The sequence below is a fragment of the Haliotis rufescens genome, unplaced genomic scaffold, assembly GCF_023055435.1.
Source record: "Haliotis rufescens isolate VD_foot unplaced genomic scaffold, xgHalRufe1.0.p SCAF_2, whole genome shotgun sequence".
NCBI lineage: Eukaryota > Metazoa > Mollusca > Gastropoda > Lepetellida > Haliotidae > Haliotis > Haliotis rufescens.
The window spans coordinates 9,802,531-9,819,411 of NW_025963890.1; the positions used below are offsets into that span (position 1 = coordinate 9,802,531).

Sequence of the window (16,881 nt, forward strand, 5' to 3'; positions counted from 1 at the left end):
AAACGCAAGCAGAATGTTTCACAACATATATTTACATTTTCTGTACATGTTAACAGGTATTATCCTACTACAAGATGACAATATCATAGAGGTACAAGTTCAGGGAAACCTTGTTAGCCCAGACACTGTTAGGCCCATCTATATACAACGTACATGTATATACAAAAGGACACATCTCCGTATTCAGCCACAAAATTGTTAATCCAGACAATTCCATTTAAATACAAAGACTACAAACCTAGATTTATGATGGTAACAACATAAAGTTCACTTGCAGCCTCTGGCAGACGATCCTCACACACACACACACACACACACACACACCATAATCATTTATTCCAATGACTATTCCAAATAATAATTACTATATGTTTGTTAGTTTGTCTGTTCATGACTGCTCTAAGTGAAATTCCAGCTGTATGACTGCAGTCTGTAATTAAATGACAAGCATATGTTTGTGGGGGCCAATTCTAACCCGGAACAAAGATTTCATGAAACTACAAACAACATTTAAATACATGGCACAGTTATCATAAAATGGAAACATGTATCAACAGAATCAAACATTGTTTTTAAAAAAGTATATTGTATGAAGTGCCACTACCAACTTCCTTATAAATGCCCCTGGCTGAGACTGAATATTTACAGTAGTCATATCTTCTTGTGTCTATGACAGCTTTTGTTCAGAAAGAACGGATGTGAAATTACAAAGTAACAATTATCAAAGAAGTGGTCACTACCGTTCAGTCCCTGTAAGGAAATGTAACTTTCTGTATGGTTTTACAAAGCGCCCCCTGTCAAGTTCCTAAGCACCTAAAGCACTTACCATGGCACATACAGTAACAATAATTTATTCGGATAAGATCAACATTCCTGGCACTCATCCAAATAGTCTATACAACAGATTCTAAATCAGTAAGGGAATTTCAAATTCAATTTTAATTTTAAAACTGATTCTGTGTGTACAATCCTCTTGTTACTCATCACATCTCCAATTGATAACATATGTAGAAGGTAAAACTCCATTTGTCAACACCTGCTTTAAAATGTTTCAACACTAAAATAACAGGTATCCTTTATGGCCATTTGTTTATATGTACAAGATATAGATGCACACAGATTGAATACACATCTGTTCAAAGCCAATCCATGTACATCAACATGTTTGGTTAAAGAATGAGTGAAACATAAATTAAACAATACAGATATACTACTCAAAAGAAGTTAAGGATCACCCGATTCTTTCATAATGGGAAAGTTAATCTGTAATGACATGAGAGATTAACTATAGTAATATGAAAGAATCAGGTGATCCTTAACTTCTTTTGAGTAGTATATGATTAAGATGAAGAACATCCTGACACAGGAGCATACAGTGTTGAAAAAATGCTCTCATACAGTTAAATGCCTCGCGGCAATATGGCATATTCCTCTAAATCACGACATCTCTCATCAGAAAGCACGCAAACTTGGTTATACAGCTTGACAAGCAGGTAAGAATGATCATCAATTTTCCCAAGTGAAACTGTCCTCGGCTACTAAAGCAAACAGCATTTTAAAAAAGGAGTAGGTACATATAACCCAAGTCACGAAAAGAACCAAAGAAACTGGTTGATGGAACATAGGTGGACATGTAAGGAGTGTGAGAACAAGGAGGGTCATACAACCAACCCTCCCCACCTCTGTCCGTGACTATTGCCTATAGATAAGCAGGGATGACATCTGATTAAGCCAGGTTACCATTTTAGATCATAGAAAATAGAAGGATTTTGATAGTACTCCAGAGCACCTTTAAGTTCCGACCAATTCCACCTCACAGTGGACCTCCACTGGCACATCATCCATAACTACATAGCCACCCTGAGGTTCCAGGTTAAAACAGGATGCTGACTGCTGGTGATACGTGATTAGGATCACTTGGTGGGCAGAGTTTGTAGCTCTCCCCACAAGGTGAACATCTGCTTGGTGTCTGTGAGGTCTATAGCTCTCCTCACAAGTCGAACATCTGCATTTTGTCAAGGAGGACTATGGCTCCCATCACAAGCAATCATATGCTGATTGTCAATCAAGTCTCCATCTCCTCTTTAAGTCGTACATCTGCTGGTTGTCGATCATGTCTATAGCCCTCCTTACAAGTCAATCATCTGGGGCCTCGGCGGTGACGACATCCCCTCCAGTTTCTGCAGCAGTATCTGTGCCCCCTTGAACGTCATCTTCCGCAGCGACTTCTTGATGCCACTCAGCTGCTGCCTCACAAGTGTCGTCACCTCAATGTCATCCAACTCCAGCAGGCTGCAACATCACATCAGCGTTAGGGATTATTGAGTGAGTTGGGTTTATACCGACCGGAATTAGAAGTGCCAGTGAAAAATGTACATGACACAGTTAACGTATTGATCTACATATTGAAACAACTGTTTAGTTTGATTTAGTTCTCCACCTACCTCATAGCCAACATGTCACACATCCGATTCTGATTAATAATAAGTAAGATGTAAGGTGCTTTGGCAATATTCAAGCAACATCATGGTTAGTTCATACAACACAAGGTTTTGGAGACAAACCTTATGTTTGTTTATCAGTGAGTGAGTGAGTATGGTTTTACGCCGCTTTTAGCAATATTCCAGCAATATCACGGCGGGGGTCACCAGAAATGGGCTTCACACATTGTACCCATGTCGGGAATCGAACCCGGGTCCTCGGCGTGACGAGCGAACGCTTTAACCACTAGGCTACCCGACCCCCCCTTGTTTATCAGAACAAACATTGTAAAATATGTTCAGTGAGTTAGACATAACACTATTTTGAACAGCATTTCTTCCATATCATGGGACGTCAGCTCAATGTACGAGTAAAGCCCAAAGCGATGCAGCTCTTTGACATTCACCTATGAACATGGTATGGTGCTAACAAACATATAAACATAATCAGAGCCAGTGTGACATTCAAACAACCAACCATAGATTTCTGGTGCCCCTAACCAATGCAACTCTTCACAGACTTGTGGCACTTGTGGCACCCTCAAGTTGTACAGAAAGACATAGTTTCTTTCGAAAAAGACTACCTCGAATACCCTTGCATCATTGACAAGATTCTTGTAACTTGGCTATCATCACTCTTATAAAAACTTCTCATTTTCAACATACATCCTCTTCACTGCATGCTATAGGACAATAAGGTCAACTTGATGAGGAGGATACACACCCTTTAAATCCCCCACACCCCTCCCCTCCTCCACCTACCTTATTCCACCACACTCCAACACCCACATACCTCCCCCCTCCACCCCCACACCCTCCTTCACCTACCTGATAAGGGTGAAGCATACTCCAGTGCCTGATTCCAACCCCCCTCCTCCACCCCCCTCCCCCCACCAACACACCCACCCCTACCCTCCTCCACCATCTCCCATCACTCACACTCTCCTCTCCTTCATCTACCTGATGAGGGTGAAGCATACTCCAGTGCCTGATTCCACCCCTTCCCCCCTCCCAACACACACACACCCCTCCCCTCCTCCAACACTCGCACCCTCCCCTCCTCCACCTACCTGATGAGGGTGAAGCATACTCCAGTGCCTGATTCCACCCCTTCCCCCCTCCCAACACACACACTCCCCTCCCCTCCTCCATCACTCACACCCTCCCCTCCTCCACCACCCCCATCACTCACACCCTCCCCTCCCCCACCACCCCCATCACTCACACCCTCCCCTCCCCCACCACCCCCATCACTCACACCCTCCCCTTCCCTCCCCTCCTCCACCACCCCCATCACCCACACCCTCCCCTCATCTCCTCCACCACCCCCATCACTCACACCCTCCCCTCCTCCACCCCCATCACTCACACCCTCCCTTCCCCTCCACCACCCCCATCACCCACACCCTCCCCTCCCCTCCACCACCCCCATCACTCACACCCTCCCCTCCTCCACCACCCCCATCACCCACACCCTCCCCTCCCCTCCACCACCCCCATCACTCACACCCTCCCCTCCCCTCCTCCACCCACACCCTCCCCTCATCTCCTCCACCACTCCCATCACTCACACCCTCCCCTCCTCTCCTCCACCTACCTGATGAGGGTGAAGCAGCCTCTGTTGCAGGCCGCCCAGGACTTGAGAGTTCCCTCTGCCAGGGCTGACAGGAGTATGTTGGAGAAGAGCACTGTCACAAAGAACATAGCCAGTTATAAGCAGCACTATACACCTCATCACACCGGCAGTAACAAACGGGGTTTGTTGAACATCTTGAATTTCAGTCTTTTCACAAGGTTTTCAGCGAGTGTTTATAACTTCCTTATTAACGAAGAAAAAAAGATAAGCTTATGTCAATATCAACAAAAAAAAGAGCACATTCTGAAAAATTCTACATGCTTTGTTTGATTGAATAAAACAAAACAGGTACTAACAACACTAATCCAAACATGGCATAAATAGTCCATGGGGAACAAATTACTAGGGAGCACGTATTCGATAACATCACATGACAGGGGTGAATAAGTTCGATTTAACGCTGCTTTTAACAGTATTCCAGTTATATCACGCGTGTCAGCTTACTGTGGGAGGAAAGCCTGAAGTGATGCAGGTCTCCGACGTTTACCACTTCGGTGAATCCCATGAGCACGGGCACTGACAGGAACACCACACAATGTAGCGAACATCACACGAAGGGAGGCACATGATGGAGAACACCGCATCACGGGACACTAGAGCCAGCATCACATGAGGGAAGACACCACATGACAGAGTACAACGCATCACGGGACACTATATAGCCAGCAACATCACACGAGGGAAGGCACTACATGACAGAGTACAACGCATCACGGGACACTATATAGCCAGCAACGCCACACGAGAGGGAAGGCACCACATGATGGAGATCACCGCATCACGGGACACTATATAGCCAGCAACGCCACACGAGAGGGAAGGCACCACATGACAGAGTACAACACATCACGGGACACTATATAGCCAGCAACATCACACAAGGGAAGGCACCTCATGATGGAGAACACCACGTCATGGGACACCATGTAACCAGCAACATCACACGAGGGAAGGCACCACATGATGGAGAAAACCGCATCACGGGACACTTTATAGCCAGCAACGCCACACGAGGGAAGGCACCACATGATGGAGAACACCACGTCATGGGACACTATATAGCCATCAACGCCACACGAGAGGGAAGGCACCTCATGATGGAGAACACCACGTCATGGGACACTATATAGCCATCAACGCCACACGAGGGAAGGCACCTCATGATGGAGAAAACCGCATCACGGGACACTATATAGCCAGCAACGCCACACGAGGGAAGGCACCACATGATGGAGAACACCGCATCACGGGACACTATATAGCCAGCAACATCACACGAGGGAAGGCACCACATGATGGAGAAAACCGCATCACGGGACACCATATAGCCAGCAACATCACACGAGGGAAGGCACCACATGACAGAGAACACCGCATCACGGGACACTATATAGCCAGCAACATCACACAAGGGAAGGCACCACATGACAGAGTACAACGCATCACGGGACACTATATAGCCAGCAACATCACACAAGGGAAGGCACCACATGACAGAGTACAACGCATCACGGGACACTATATAGCCAGCAACATCACACAAGGGAAGGCACCACATGACAGAGTACAACGCATCACGGGACACTATATAGCCAGCAACATCACACAAGGGAAGGCACCACATGACAGAGTACAACGCATCACGGGACACTATATAGCCAGCAACATCACACAAGGGAAGGCACCACATGACAGAGTACAATGCATCACGGGACATCATATAGCCAGCAACATCACACAAGGGAAGGCACCACATGACAGAGTACAACGCATCACAGGACATCATATAGCCAGCAACGTCACACGAGAGGGAAGGCACCTCATGATGGACAACACCACGTCATGGGACACCATGTAACCAGCAACATCACACGAGAGGGAAGGCACCACATGATGGAGAACAACACATCACGGGACACTATATAGCCAGCAACGTCACACGAGAGGGAAGGCACCTCATGATGGAAAACACCACGTCATGGGCCACCATGTAACCAGCAACATCACACGATGCACACCACCCACCTGCTGACTCATCCTCCGTGCTCCGCTCCTTGTCGTTGAGGATCAGCCTCTTGAGTGTCAGGTGGCCGGCAGGGTGCTCCACCATATGCTGGTTCTCTCCCTTGGACGCGGAGAACGGCTGGGCAGCGATGTTAGCAATGGCTGTCATAGCATCCGAGGGGTCTCCTGGCAACAGAGGACATTAGAATCAGTCATCAAAACATGAAAACAGAAAGTATCTGATAAATATTAACGTCAAAAGTTTATTTATCATCTGATAGCAATTCAGACAGCATCCCAGGAATGTCATATCGCAGCATGTCAGCTTAATGGGAGGTAAGTCCATAGTGCTGCAGATGTTTACTACAGTGGAAAATCCCAGGAGCTTGGGTATGGTCCTGACAAACCTAGAATCATCAGGGATGTGAGCAGGTTTTCCGGAAAAAAAGAGGAAAAGTCTCATTTGATTGCATTTTAAGCAATTTCGTGCAGTTTGTACAACATTCACACCAAGAAATGTAACAAGTCAATGGCAAAAGTCAAATAAACAAAGATGGCAGATGCAGTAAAATTTCAAAGTTAAATTAGTACTTTTAAAAAATCGGCCATAGCTTCAGCGCACCTGGAAACCCGCCAGGTCTGGTTGCAATACTGGCATAAACTTCACCCCCCATCCCGCAGACACAAGGACAACTGTCACAAGGGTGCAATGTTCGTGATAGCAAACGTATGATGTCCGAGAACCTATGATGCTGAAAGCTCTGATCGAAAACAGGACAATCCACACCGGTTGTCCCGTTTTCAATAACATTTTTTGGGTTTTGTTTTTTTCCAAATCTGATTATATTTTTACGCGGAATATGATTTTTTCCCGAGGACTATTGTTTTAAAAAAATGTGATTTTCCGCGTTTCCGCAGAGATTTCACATCCCTGAATCATAATCAGGGCTAATGCTAGGCGTGAGGTGGTTCGGCGCCAACGACCCTGGCCTACCTTTAGCATGTGTGATGATGCCCAGTATCAGCAGCAGCGCGGCGTTGTTGATGGCAAGGTTGGCGGCGTTGTCAACGATGTACTGCAGCAGGGGTTTGGACACAAAACCCAGCAACTCCCGATGACGCGTGTGACCATCTTTCTTACTGGAATACAAGGCATATTACAATACTTAATGTACTTACTACTAGAAAAGATCAATCAAATCTCCTGATGGTATGGAATGCAAAACTACTATGTCACAGCTCTAATAACTACAAATAATTCTACATTCATGTAAGTGTGTATGGTTCTGCCCTTTCAGTATTATTCCAGCAATTTCAGAGCAGAAGATACCACAAAAAAAGCGTAACACATTATTCCCATGTGGGAAATCTAACCTAGGTCATCATCAAGATGAGAGAAATGCTTCATCACATATCTACGACCCTGGGAACATGTCACATGTACAAAATTGCTGTTGGATTTCTTATTTCTATCTAATGTATTGTCCGCTCCATGAGGCTGTTGAGAGGTGACTGACCTGGTGGTGTTGGCGTCCCCCCGCTGCAGGATGTGCACGATGTCAGGGTGGAAGTGGAGGGGGTCCCGCGGAGACAGCAGGTACAGCAGCACCTTACGGCCGTACTGGTTCCCTGCCACCAGGCTCAAACTCTTCAGCATCTCCTGCAACACACAGACGTACAGTAACATACTGCCATGGACCCTATGAAAGGAGGCGACTGGGTGGAGCAGTAATTACAAAAATGTAAAGAGGCCAGCAACACTGGGTAGAGCAGTATTTGCACAAATGTAAAGAGGACATGGACACTGGGTGGAGCTGTATTTACACAAATGTAAAGAGGCCATGAACACTGGGTGGAGCTGTATATACACAAATGTAAAGAGGCCAGCGACACTGGGTAGAGCAGTATTTGCACAAATGTAAAGAGGCCAGCGACACTGGGTAGAGCAGTATTTACACAAATGTAAAGAGGCCATGGACACTGGGTGGAGCTGTATTTGCACAAATGTAAAGAGGCCAGGGACACTGGGTAGAGCAGTATTTACACAAATGTAAAGAGGCCATGGACACTGGGTGGAGCTGTATTTACACAAATGTAAGAGGACATGGACACTGGGTGGAGCTGTATTTACACAAATGTAAAGAGGCCAGGGACACTGGGTGAAGCTGTATTTACAAAAATGTAAAGAGGCCATTGACACCGGGTGGAGCTGTATTTACACAAATGTAAAGAGGCCATTGACACTGGGTGGAGCTGTATTTACACAAATGTAAAGAGGACATGGACACTGGGTGGAGCTGTATTTACAAAAATGTAAAGAGGCCATTGACACCGGGTGGAGCTGTATTTACACAAATGTAAAGAGGCCAGGGACACTGGGTGGAGCAGTATTTGCACAAATGTAAAGAGGCCATGAACACTGGGTGGAGCTGTATTTACACAAATGTAAAGAGGCAAGGGACACTGGGTGGAGCTGTATTTACACAAATGAAAAGTGAGTGAGTGTGTGAGTGAGTTTGGTTTAACGCCGCTTTTAACAGTATTCCAGTTATATCACGGCGTGTCAGCTTAATGTGGGAGGAAAGCCCGAAGTGATGCAGGTCTCAGACGTTTACCACTTCAGTGAAACCCACGAGCACGGGTATGGTGCTGACAAACCTAGAAACATAATCGGGCGAACCGGGATTCGAACCCACAATCATAGGTTTCTGGCGTGCCCAAGGGACGCAACTCTGCACAGCGAATCGCGGCGCCTTAGACGACTGGGCCACCCGTGCCCCCTCAAAAATGTAAAGAGGACATGAACACTGGGCGAAGCTGTATTTACAAAAATGTAAAGAGGCCAGGGACACTGGGTGGAGCTGTATTTGCACAAATGTAAAGAGAACATGGACACTGGGTGGAGCTGTATTTACAAAAATGTAAAGAGGCCAGGGACACTGGGTGGAGCAGTATTTACACAAATGTAAAGAGGCCATTGACACTGGGTGGAGCTGTATTTACAAAAATGTAAAGAGGCCAGGGACACTGGGTGGAGCAGTATTTACACAAATGTAAAGAGGCCATTGACACTGGGTGAAGCAGTATTTACACAAATGTAAAGAGGACATGGACACTGGGTGGAGCTGTATTTGCACAAATGTAAAGAGGCCATTGACACTGGGTTGAGCTGTATTTACACAAATGTAAAGAGGACATGGACACTGGGTGGAGCTGTATTTACAAAAATGTAAAGAGGCCATTGACACCGGGTGGAGCTGTATTTACACAAATGTAAAGAGGCCAGGGACACTGGGTGGAGCAGTATTTGCACAAATGTAAAGAGGCCATGAACACTGGGTGGAGCTGTATTTACACAAATGTAAAGAGGCAAGGGACACTGGGTGGAGCTGTATTTACACAAATGAAAAGTGAGTGAGTGTGTGAGTGAGTTTGGTTTAACGCCGCTTTTAACAGTATTCCAGTTATATCACGGCGTGTCAGCTTAATGTGGGAGGAAAGCCCGAAGTGATGCAGGTCTCAGACGTTTACCACTTCAGTGAAACCCACGAGCACGGGTATGGTGCTGACAAACCTAGAAACATAATCGGGCGAACCGGGATTCGAACCCACAATCATAGGTTTCTGGCGTGCCTAAGGGACGCAACTCTGCACAGCGAATCACGGCGCCTTAGACGACTGGGCCACCCGTGCCCCCTCAAAAATGTAAAGAGGACATGAACACTGGGCGAAGCTGTATTTACAAAAATGTAAAGAGGCCAGGGACACTGGGTGGAGCAGTATTTACACAAATGTAAAGAGGTCAGGGACACTGGGTGGAGCAGTATTTACACAAATGTAAAGAGGTCAGGGACACTGGGTGGAGCTGTATTTACACAAATGTAAAGAGGTCAGGGACACTGGGTGGAGCTGTATTTGCACAAATGTAAAAAGGTCAGGGACACTGGGTGGAGCTGTATTTACACAAACGTAAAGAGGCCAGGGACACTGGGTGGAGCTGTATTTACACAAATGTAAAGAGGCCAGGGACACTGGGTGGAGCTGTATTTGCACAAATGTAAAGAGGTCAGGGACACTGGGTGGAGCTGTATTTGCACAAATGAAAGGGTCAATCATCCCACCATGTGTTGGAAGTACTAGAAACACATAGGAATGTGTATCGGCAACAATATTGTTTTGCAATAAACTGTGATTCGGGTATATGGTGTGTGTAAATATATGTATAACTACAGGTAGAATATGTAATGTGTGTACTGACCTCTAGAATGACTTTGGAGACAAACTTTGTGTCATCCACGACGTCGAAGATCGCCAGCAAGACCATGTGACCATACTCGTCCTGGCTGATACGTGAGATGTGAGTCTTGAGACTCTTCAGAATCACCTTCCGGTCCTGAACAGAGAACACATACATGGGTAATGTGCCATACATTTCCTAACCTAGTTAATGAGAGAGTGTGAATGTTGTGTAATGCATTAGTCAATAACACAATCAACTATAGACCAATTTGGGGGGGAACAAAATAACCTTGACTCATTCGTCACACAATTTAACACATTTTCAAAGATAGTATGTTGTAATTGGGTGTCAGGAAGAAACCTGAATCCTGATATGGTCTTGTTAACATCGTCCGCCTCCGTGGTCTAGTGGTAGAGCGTCCTCCCGGAGAGCGGAAGGTCCGGGGTTCGATCCCCGGCCGTGTCATACCAAAAGATGTTAAAAGATGGTACCAATAAGGACTGGTCGGCTCGGAGTCAGTATACTGTGTCTGAGTGGGGTATTCATGTTAAACTGCGGCATGGTATCTCAGTGAGCTGGCACTATAAATCGGCATCAGTCCGGACTAATACAAGCAGCCACACACACACATGTGCATGCGCGTTGCTATATAAGTGCAATAATCTTGGACGCGACGTTAAACCCAATTTCACCTCACCTCATCTCTTAACATCAAAACAACAATTTGAATTGAGTTCAAACATTTGCATCATCAATCTTGCAGCCAATCACAGTGATTACCCTTATGCAGTGTGAGGCAATTGTACATTACTATAAAAGAATTACCCTGTTTTCAATGATTCATTTGTACTCAATAAAACATGTTGGAACAATACTGACCTTGACAGTGCCAAACCAGATGCAGTACATGGCGACCCTTGACCCATCCCGTGTGTGTATCATCGTGATCAGTTGTTCACGGAGACACTCAATCATTTCCTGGGGAAAAATGGGAACATCATCACTCAGTGTGTATAAATTAGCTTTAACTGTTGAATTGACAGTTCAGACTTTATACATCTACCAATGATTATTTCTGACCACAGTCCTGATGATCTGTAGACAATGTGTAAGACCTGAGTGAGTGACTGAGTGAGTTTTGGGAATAATTTCAGTGCACATTCGACAAGCGATGGCTGTGGCCATAGCAGCGACCATGTTTTCGGAACACAAATGTTAGTTGTAAAATGTTCCCTGATTGGACTTTCATTATGTGCTGTTGTCCACACGTATTTTAGCACAGAAAAGTAGGCTTAAAATGGCAAGGGTTGAAACTAGACTTTGATATAGGCTAGTGGACAAGATTGAGTCAGGAGGATAACCTTTACATTGAACTTACCGATCTCATCTTGTCAGTGGCATAGTGGAAGAAATCATGGAAGATCTTGTGCACCATGGAGTGAGCCAATATATCCCTGTTGAAAGACAACAATATCAAATCTTTAACTGGAATGTGGTTTTACTCATAAAAAAATGTCTCCCCTCATATACATCAGTTCAACTTGTAACCATAAATGTGTTTGCAAATCCAAAAAACAATAGCAAAAAAAGATTAGTACAGATTCTGATCAATGTATTAAGCAGCATTACAGTTGATGCCATACTGACTCTTTAAGGCAGACAAGACTATTGGAACTTTCAACAGCAGTTTGGATAATGGATTGTATTGTGCAAGTAGATGTACCCATAACGTACAATCTGTAATGTTATGCTCAGTAGAAAAATTTCCAATTGTTTCCATGGAAACACAAGAAATAAAACAAAACAAATTGAAACATATGAAAAGCAATAGTTGAGCATGTGGTCATTGCACATGTCTAGTTTCATGAGAAAAAATTCATTATTTTGAGAGTTATGGTTGGCAATGAAGCCTTGAGTTGTTTGAAACTAAGTCAAAGTGTTTCCATTAAACAAGAAAACAAAATCTAGAAAAATTTCAAAATAGCAAAAGGCACCAGTTAAGCTGATGGGCAATGCATAAACAAAGTATTGGGTGGTGGGGATGGGGTTGGGGAAGATGGAGAGATATAGTAATGAAGATCAAAACTCTTCCAACATATTTCTGTAAATTCTTGAAGTGAGGTGAAATTGGGTTTAACGTCGCGTCCAAGATTATTGCACTTATATAGCGACGTGCATGTACGTGTGTGTGTTTGTGTGGCTGCTTGTACTAGTCCGGACTGATGCCGATTTATAGTGCTAGATCACTGAGATACCATGCTGCAGTTTAACATGAATACCCCACTCAGACACAGTATACTGACTCCGAGCCGATCAGTCCTTGTTTTAGCCCCTTAATGCCGAGCGCCAGACAGGGTAACAACAAGTACCATCTTTTAACGTCTTTTGGTATGACGCAGCCGGGGATCGAACCCCGGACCTTCCGCTCTCCGGGGGTCTACCAAAAGACCACGGAGGCGTTTGTAAATTCTTGTTATTCCTGATTCTAGTGAGAATGGGTAAGCTACACATACTTGTCAATGAGGGGCAGGAGAGCCTCCTTCATGTTGCTGAGGATCATGTCCTTCTTGTCCGGCTGCTCCAGCATGATCTGTTCCAGGGACTTGGTGTCGTGATTCTGTCGGGGGAACAGACTCAGTCAGTCAGCATGTGGTCATACCCAGTAGCCAAACACAAACATCGCTCTCCTGACCATCACTTGTCAACCACCAATCAAATACTTCAACAGGATACTATTCACACAACACCTTTGTAAAAAGTGAGTGAGTGAGTTGGGTTCATACTCAGTCAGTCAGCATGTGGTCATACCAAGTAGCCAAACACAAACATCGCTCTCCTGACCATCACTTGTCAACCACCAATCAAATACTTCAACAGGATACTATTCACACAACACCTTTGTAAAAAGTGAGTGAGTGAGTTGGGTTCATACTCAGTCAGTCAGCATGTGGTCATACCAAGTAGCCAAACACAAACATCGCTCTCCTGACCATCACTTGTCAACCACCAATCAATACTTCAACAGGATACTATTCACACAACACCTTTGTAAAAAGTGAGTGAGTGAGTTGGGTTCATACTCAGTCAGTCAGCATGTGGTCATACCCAGTAGCCAAACACAAACATCGCTCTCCTGACCATCACTTGTCAACCACCAATCAATAATTCAACAGGATACTATTCACACAACACCTTTGTAAAAAGTGAGTGAGTGAGTTGGGTTCATACTCAGTCAGTCAGCATGTGGTCATACCAAGTAGCCAAACACAAACATCGCTCTCCTGACCATCACTTGTCAACCACCAATCAAATACTTCAACAGGATACTATTCACACAACACCTTTGTAAAAAGTGAGTGAGTGAGTTGGGTTCATACTCAGTCAGTCAGCATGTGGTCATACCAAGTAGCCAAACACAAACATCGCTCTCCTGACCATCACTTGTCAACCACCAATCAAATACTTCAACAAGATACTATTCACACAACACCTTTGTAAAAAGTGAGAGAGTTGGGTTCAACACCGTTTTGAACAGTATTTCAGTTATATCACGGCATGTCAGCTTAACGAGGAAGGAAAGCATGAAGTAATGCAGGTTTAAGACATTGACCACTTCGGTGAAACATATGAGCAGGGTTTGGTGCTCATAAACCTAGAAACAATCGGGTAAACCAGGATTCAAACCCACAATCTTAGGTTTCTGCACAGCGAATTGCGGCACCTTAGACAACTAGGCCACCCGTGCCCCCACTTTTGTGAACAGAATATCATGACTATACAGATATATCATATACACAGATCATAAATAGACATTATACAGATCAAAGCTATTGGTTCTGGGTCAAGAATCTATGTGCATATCGGTAATCAAAATAGTGTTTTATTGAAGTGAGAATTGTGCTACTATAGAAGTCTGTGACTTTAGCCACAAGTGCGAAGCCAGAGTCAAACAAAAAGACTTTTGCCATAAAATTTTCATACAATAACACTCATATCTACTAAAAATGAGATCAAGTGACAGTATGGGCGATTCAAATATTTTTGACACAGGCTGCTCTTCTCCTCACACCTTGAACAAAGTAAAGCTTGGTCCATAGAACTCCTCCATCATAGACAAGCGCTGGGGAGCGTTAGCGTAGTCGTTGTAGGCAAATTCCAAGATTTCCACTGCTTCCTGCACAAAGTAAAAATACATTGATACAACATGTACAAGATGAAAATGGCTTGTATTGTGATACAGTACAATTATCAATACACTGTAAGATGTGAAACTTTGGGAGGGATATTATAGGTTAAGCGCTTCTATTTTCAGGTACAGATCCTAACAACCTCATTCATTAGCATCTATTCAAAAGATTTGTTTTATGTGATTCTAGCATGATATTTGTTGAATTTCTTTTCATTACCCAATTATTTGTGTTCACATGATCACAATGATTTTTTTGAATATACAGTGGAAAAAGTTGTCAGTTTGTAGCTAACTTGACATTCCTGTGATGTGTGTCTTTGTTATATTACAGTGTTCACCAGGACAGACAAAATGTTGTACCTTTTTCAAGAAACTTACAAGCAAGGATCATGATTAGAGAAAGCTGGAGACCGATGGCAAAGAGACGGAAACTTACTCTGTGTCTTATCAACTTCCGAACATTGCCATGGAACGTCTTGAACATAAAGTTGCGCTGCTGTTTAGAGCTGAAGAGGAAACAATTTACATTATTGCAAGGAATTTACATTGTATACATCTCTCCAAAAAGAAATAATAAACTCAACTAAAAGTAGAATTTTGTAGAATTTTCCTATTCGGAATATTCTATAAGTAATACGTTACCACTGTTATACCGAGGCTGTTGTCTCCCACAACTGCTGCTATAGCGAAATCTACCACAGAGATCTCAATTACCTCATGCAGCACGTGCGTAGTCACCTAGCTGCCATGTGACACCCTTCACTCTTGTCTCCTGCGAGAGCAAGTGCTCGGGGGACGGACGGGCGGGCAGCAGCCCAGTGGTAACGTATTACTTATAGAATATTCCGAATAGGAAAATTCTACAAATTACATTAAGTAATACGTTACCACTGTTATACCGAGGCTGACTACCACAGTAGGCGGTGGGGAGCACCTACAACCCGAATCCTGACTGCTAGCGTTCCTTCCGACCAGCGGAAGTAAACACCAAGGCGGAAGCACTCGATGCGCATGCACCTAGCTAGGCGTTACCCTATAGGAATACCAAAGCACTGTCAAGCGCATACCGTAAGGCTCAATCATCATTGCCAAAACGATTGGTGACTCCAAACGGCCCCACTGGATAGGTATTTCATCGCCGCAGCGGATGAGAACACTGTATCCGCGTGAGCTTAATCTTAGATCAGGTTAAACAGTCGAAAAGAGGGAAATTAATTTCCTTCAGACCGTATATCCCAGAGCAAGCCTACTTAAAGTATGCATTAGGCGCGTGACCTAATTCCAGTATTTGTAAGCATGCATCACAAGGTTGGGATACACGACAGACAATTAAAGACATAATTGTCAAAATACAAATAAGGACAAAGCACACAAAAAGCCGCCCTCACCTGTGGTGTGAGTGCGCTGGTTTGCGGGACCCCAACTCCTGTACCCACGGCAGTGGGAACATTGGAGACGACCCAGATTGACCACCGTGCAAGGTCAGACGCCTGAGGAGTTCGGAATTGCGCTGGGCACACCCCTTAGGTGCCCGCTTGCGCCGCGATCCGCGGGCCAAGACGGTGCACACTCTCCACGACGGCATCAGCGACCTGTTTGAGGTAATGATTGGCAAAAACCGAGTCAGAACGCCAGTAACAACCTCGTAATATTCTGCGAACAGAGATATTCGAGTGTAGGGCAAATGTTGCCGCTAGCGCCCTGATCTCGTGCGGGTTTGACCCCGCTACCGGTAACCCCCGAAACCGGTACGCCAGATTGATGACAGAACGAAGCCACAACGCAATCGAGTTGCGAGTTATTGCGATTAGGGTTACACGATATGAACAGACGGTCACGCCCTTGTCTACGTTCATTCGAAGCCTTAAGATAATACTTAAGGGCCCTAACCGGACACAGCGCTCTGTCCTCAGTATCAGCAGGATGTAAGATTTCTTTGAGTGATCTTACAGTGAATTCTCTCTCCGTATGCCCGACTCTCTGATTCTTGGCGACGAAGCCCATGAGCAGGCCCAGGCGGACCGCTCCTTCGTCACCCCTATCGAATCGTACCTTGGCGACATCGAGTGCATGAATTTCGGATACACGTGCCGCCGTGGCAAAGGAGAGGAGAAATGCTGTTTTCCAAGTCACATGCCGGAACGAAGCACTATGCAAGGGTTCATACGGAGCTTCCGTAAGTGATTGCAACACTAGGGAAAGATCCCAGGCCGGTGCCCGAAGGCGGCCCTTCTTAAGATCGTGCTGTTTGAAACCCTTGATAATACCCCGTATCACCGGCTCTTTGGAGAGACTGGTACCCATAGCAACGCCCCGTACCGTAGCAACGGAC

General features: G+C 45.0%; 1 protein-coding gene across 3 annotated transcripts in view; it reads right to left on the reverse strand.

The window, feature by feature from the left end:
- Positions 1-11: 11 nt before the first annotated feature.
- LOC124136165 (pumilio homolog 3-like) overlaps positions 12-16,881 on the reverse strand; it is a 31,713-nt gene continuing 14,843 nt past the window's right edge. For 2 of the 3 annotated variants that reach the window (XM_046502007.2, XM_046502008.2), the window contains exons 8-18: positions 14,986-15,055; positions 14,430-14,534; positions 12,874-12,977; positions 11,739-11,814; positions 11,240-11,338; positions 10,379-10,513; positions 7,638-7,780; positions 7,115-7,260; positions 6,142-6,306; positions 4,078-4,168; positions 12-2,292 (exon numbers count right to left, since the gene is read on the reverse strand). In XM_046502007.2, coding sequence (XP_046357963.1) covers positions 2,130-2,292; positions 4,078-4,168; positions 6,142-6,306; positions 7,115-7,260; positions 7,638-7,780; positions 10,379-10,513; positions 11,240-11,338; positions 11,739-11,814; positions 12,874-12,977; positions 14,430-14,534; positions 14,986-15,055 — 1,297 coding nt within the window. In that variant the 3' untranslated portion in view covers positions 12-2,129. The remainder of the gene's footprint in view (positions 2,293-4,077; positions 4,169-6,141; positions 6,307-7,114; positions 7,261-7,637; positions 7,781-10,378; positions 10,514-11,239; positions 11,339-11,738; positions 11,815-12,873; positions 12,978-14,429; positions 14,535-14,985; positions 15,056-16,881) is intronic. The other variant, XR_007222148.1, reaches the window with a different exon arrangement.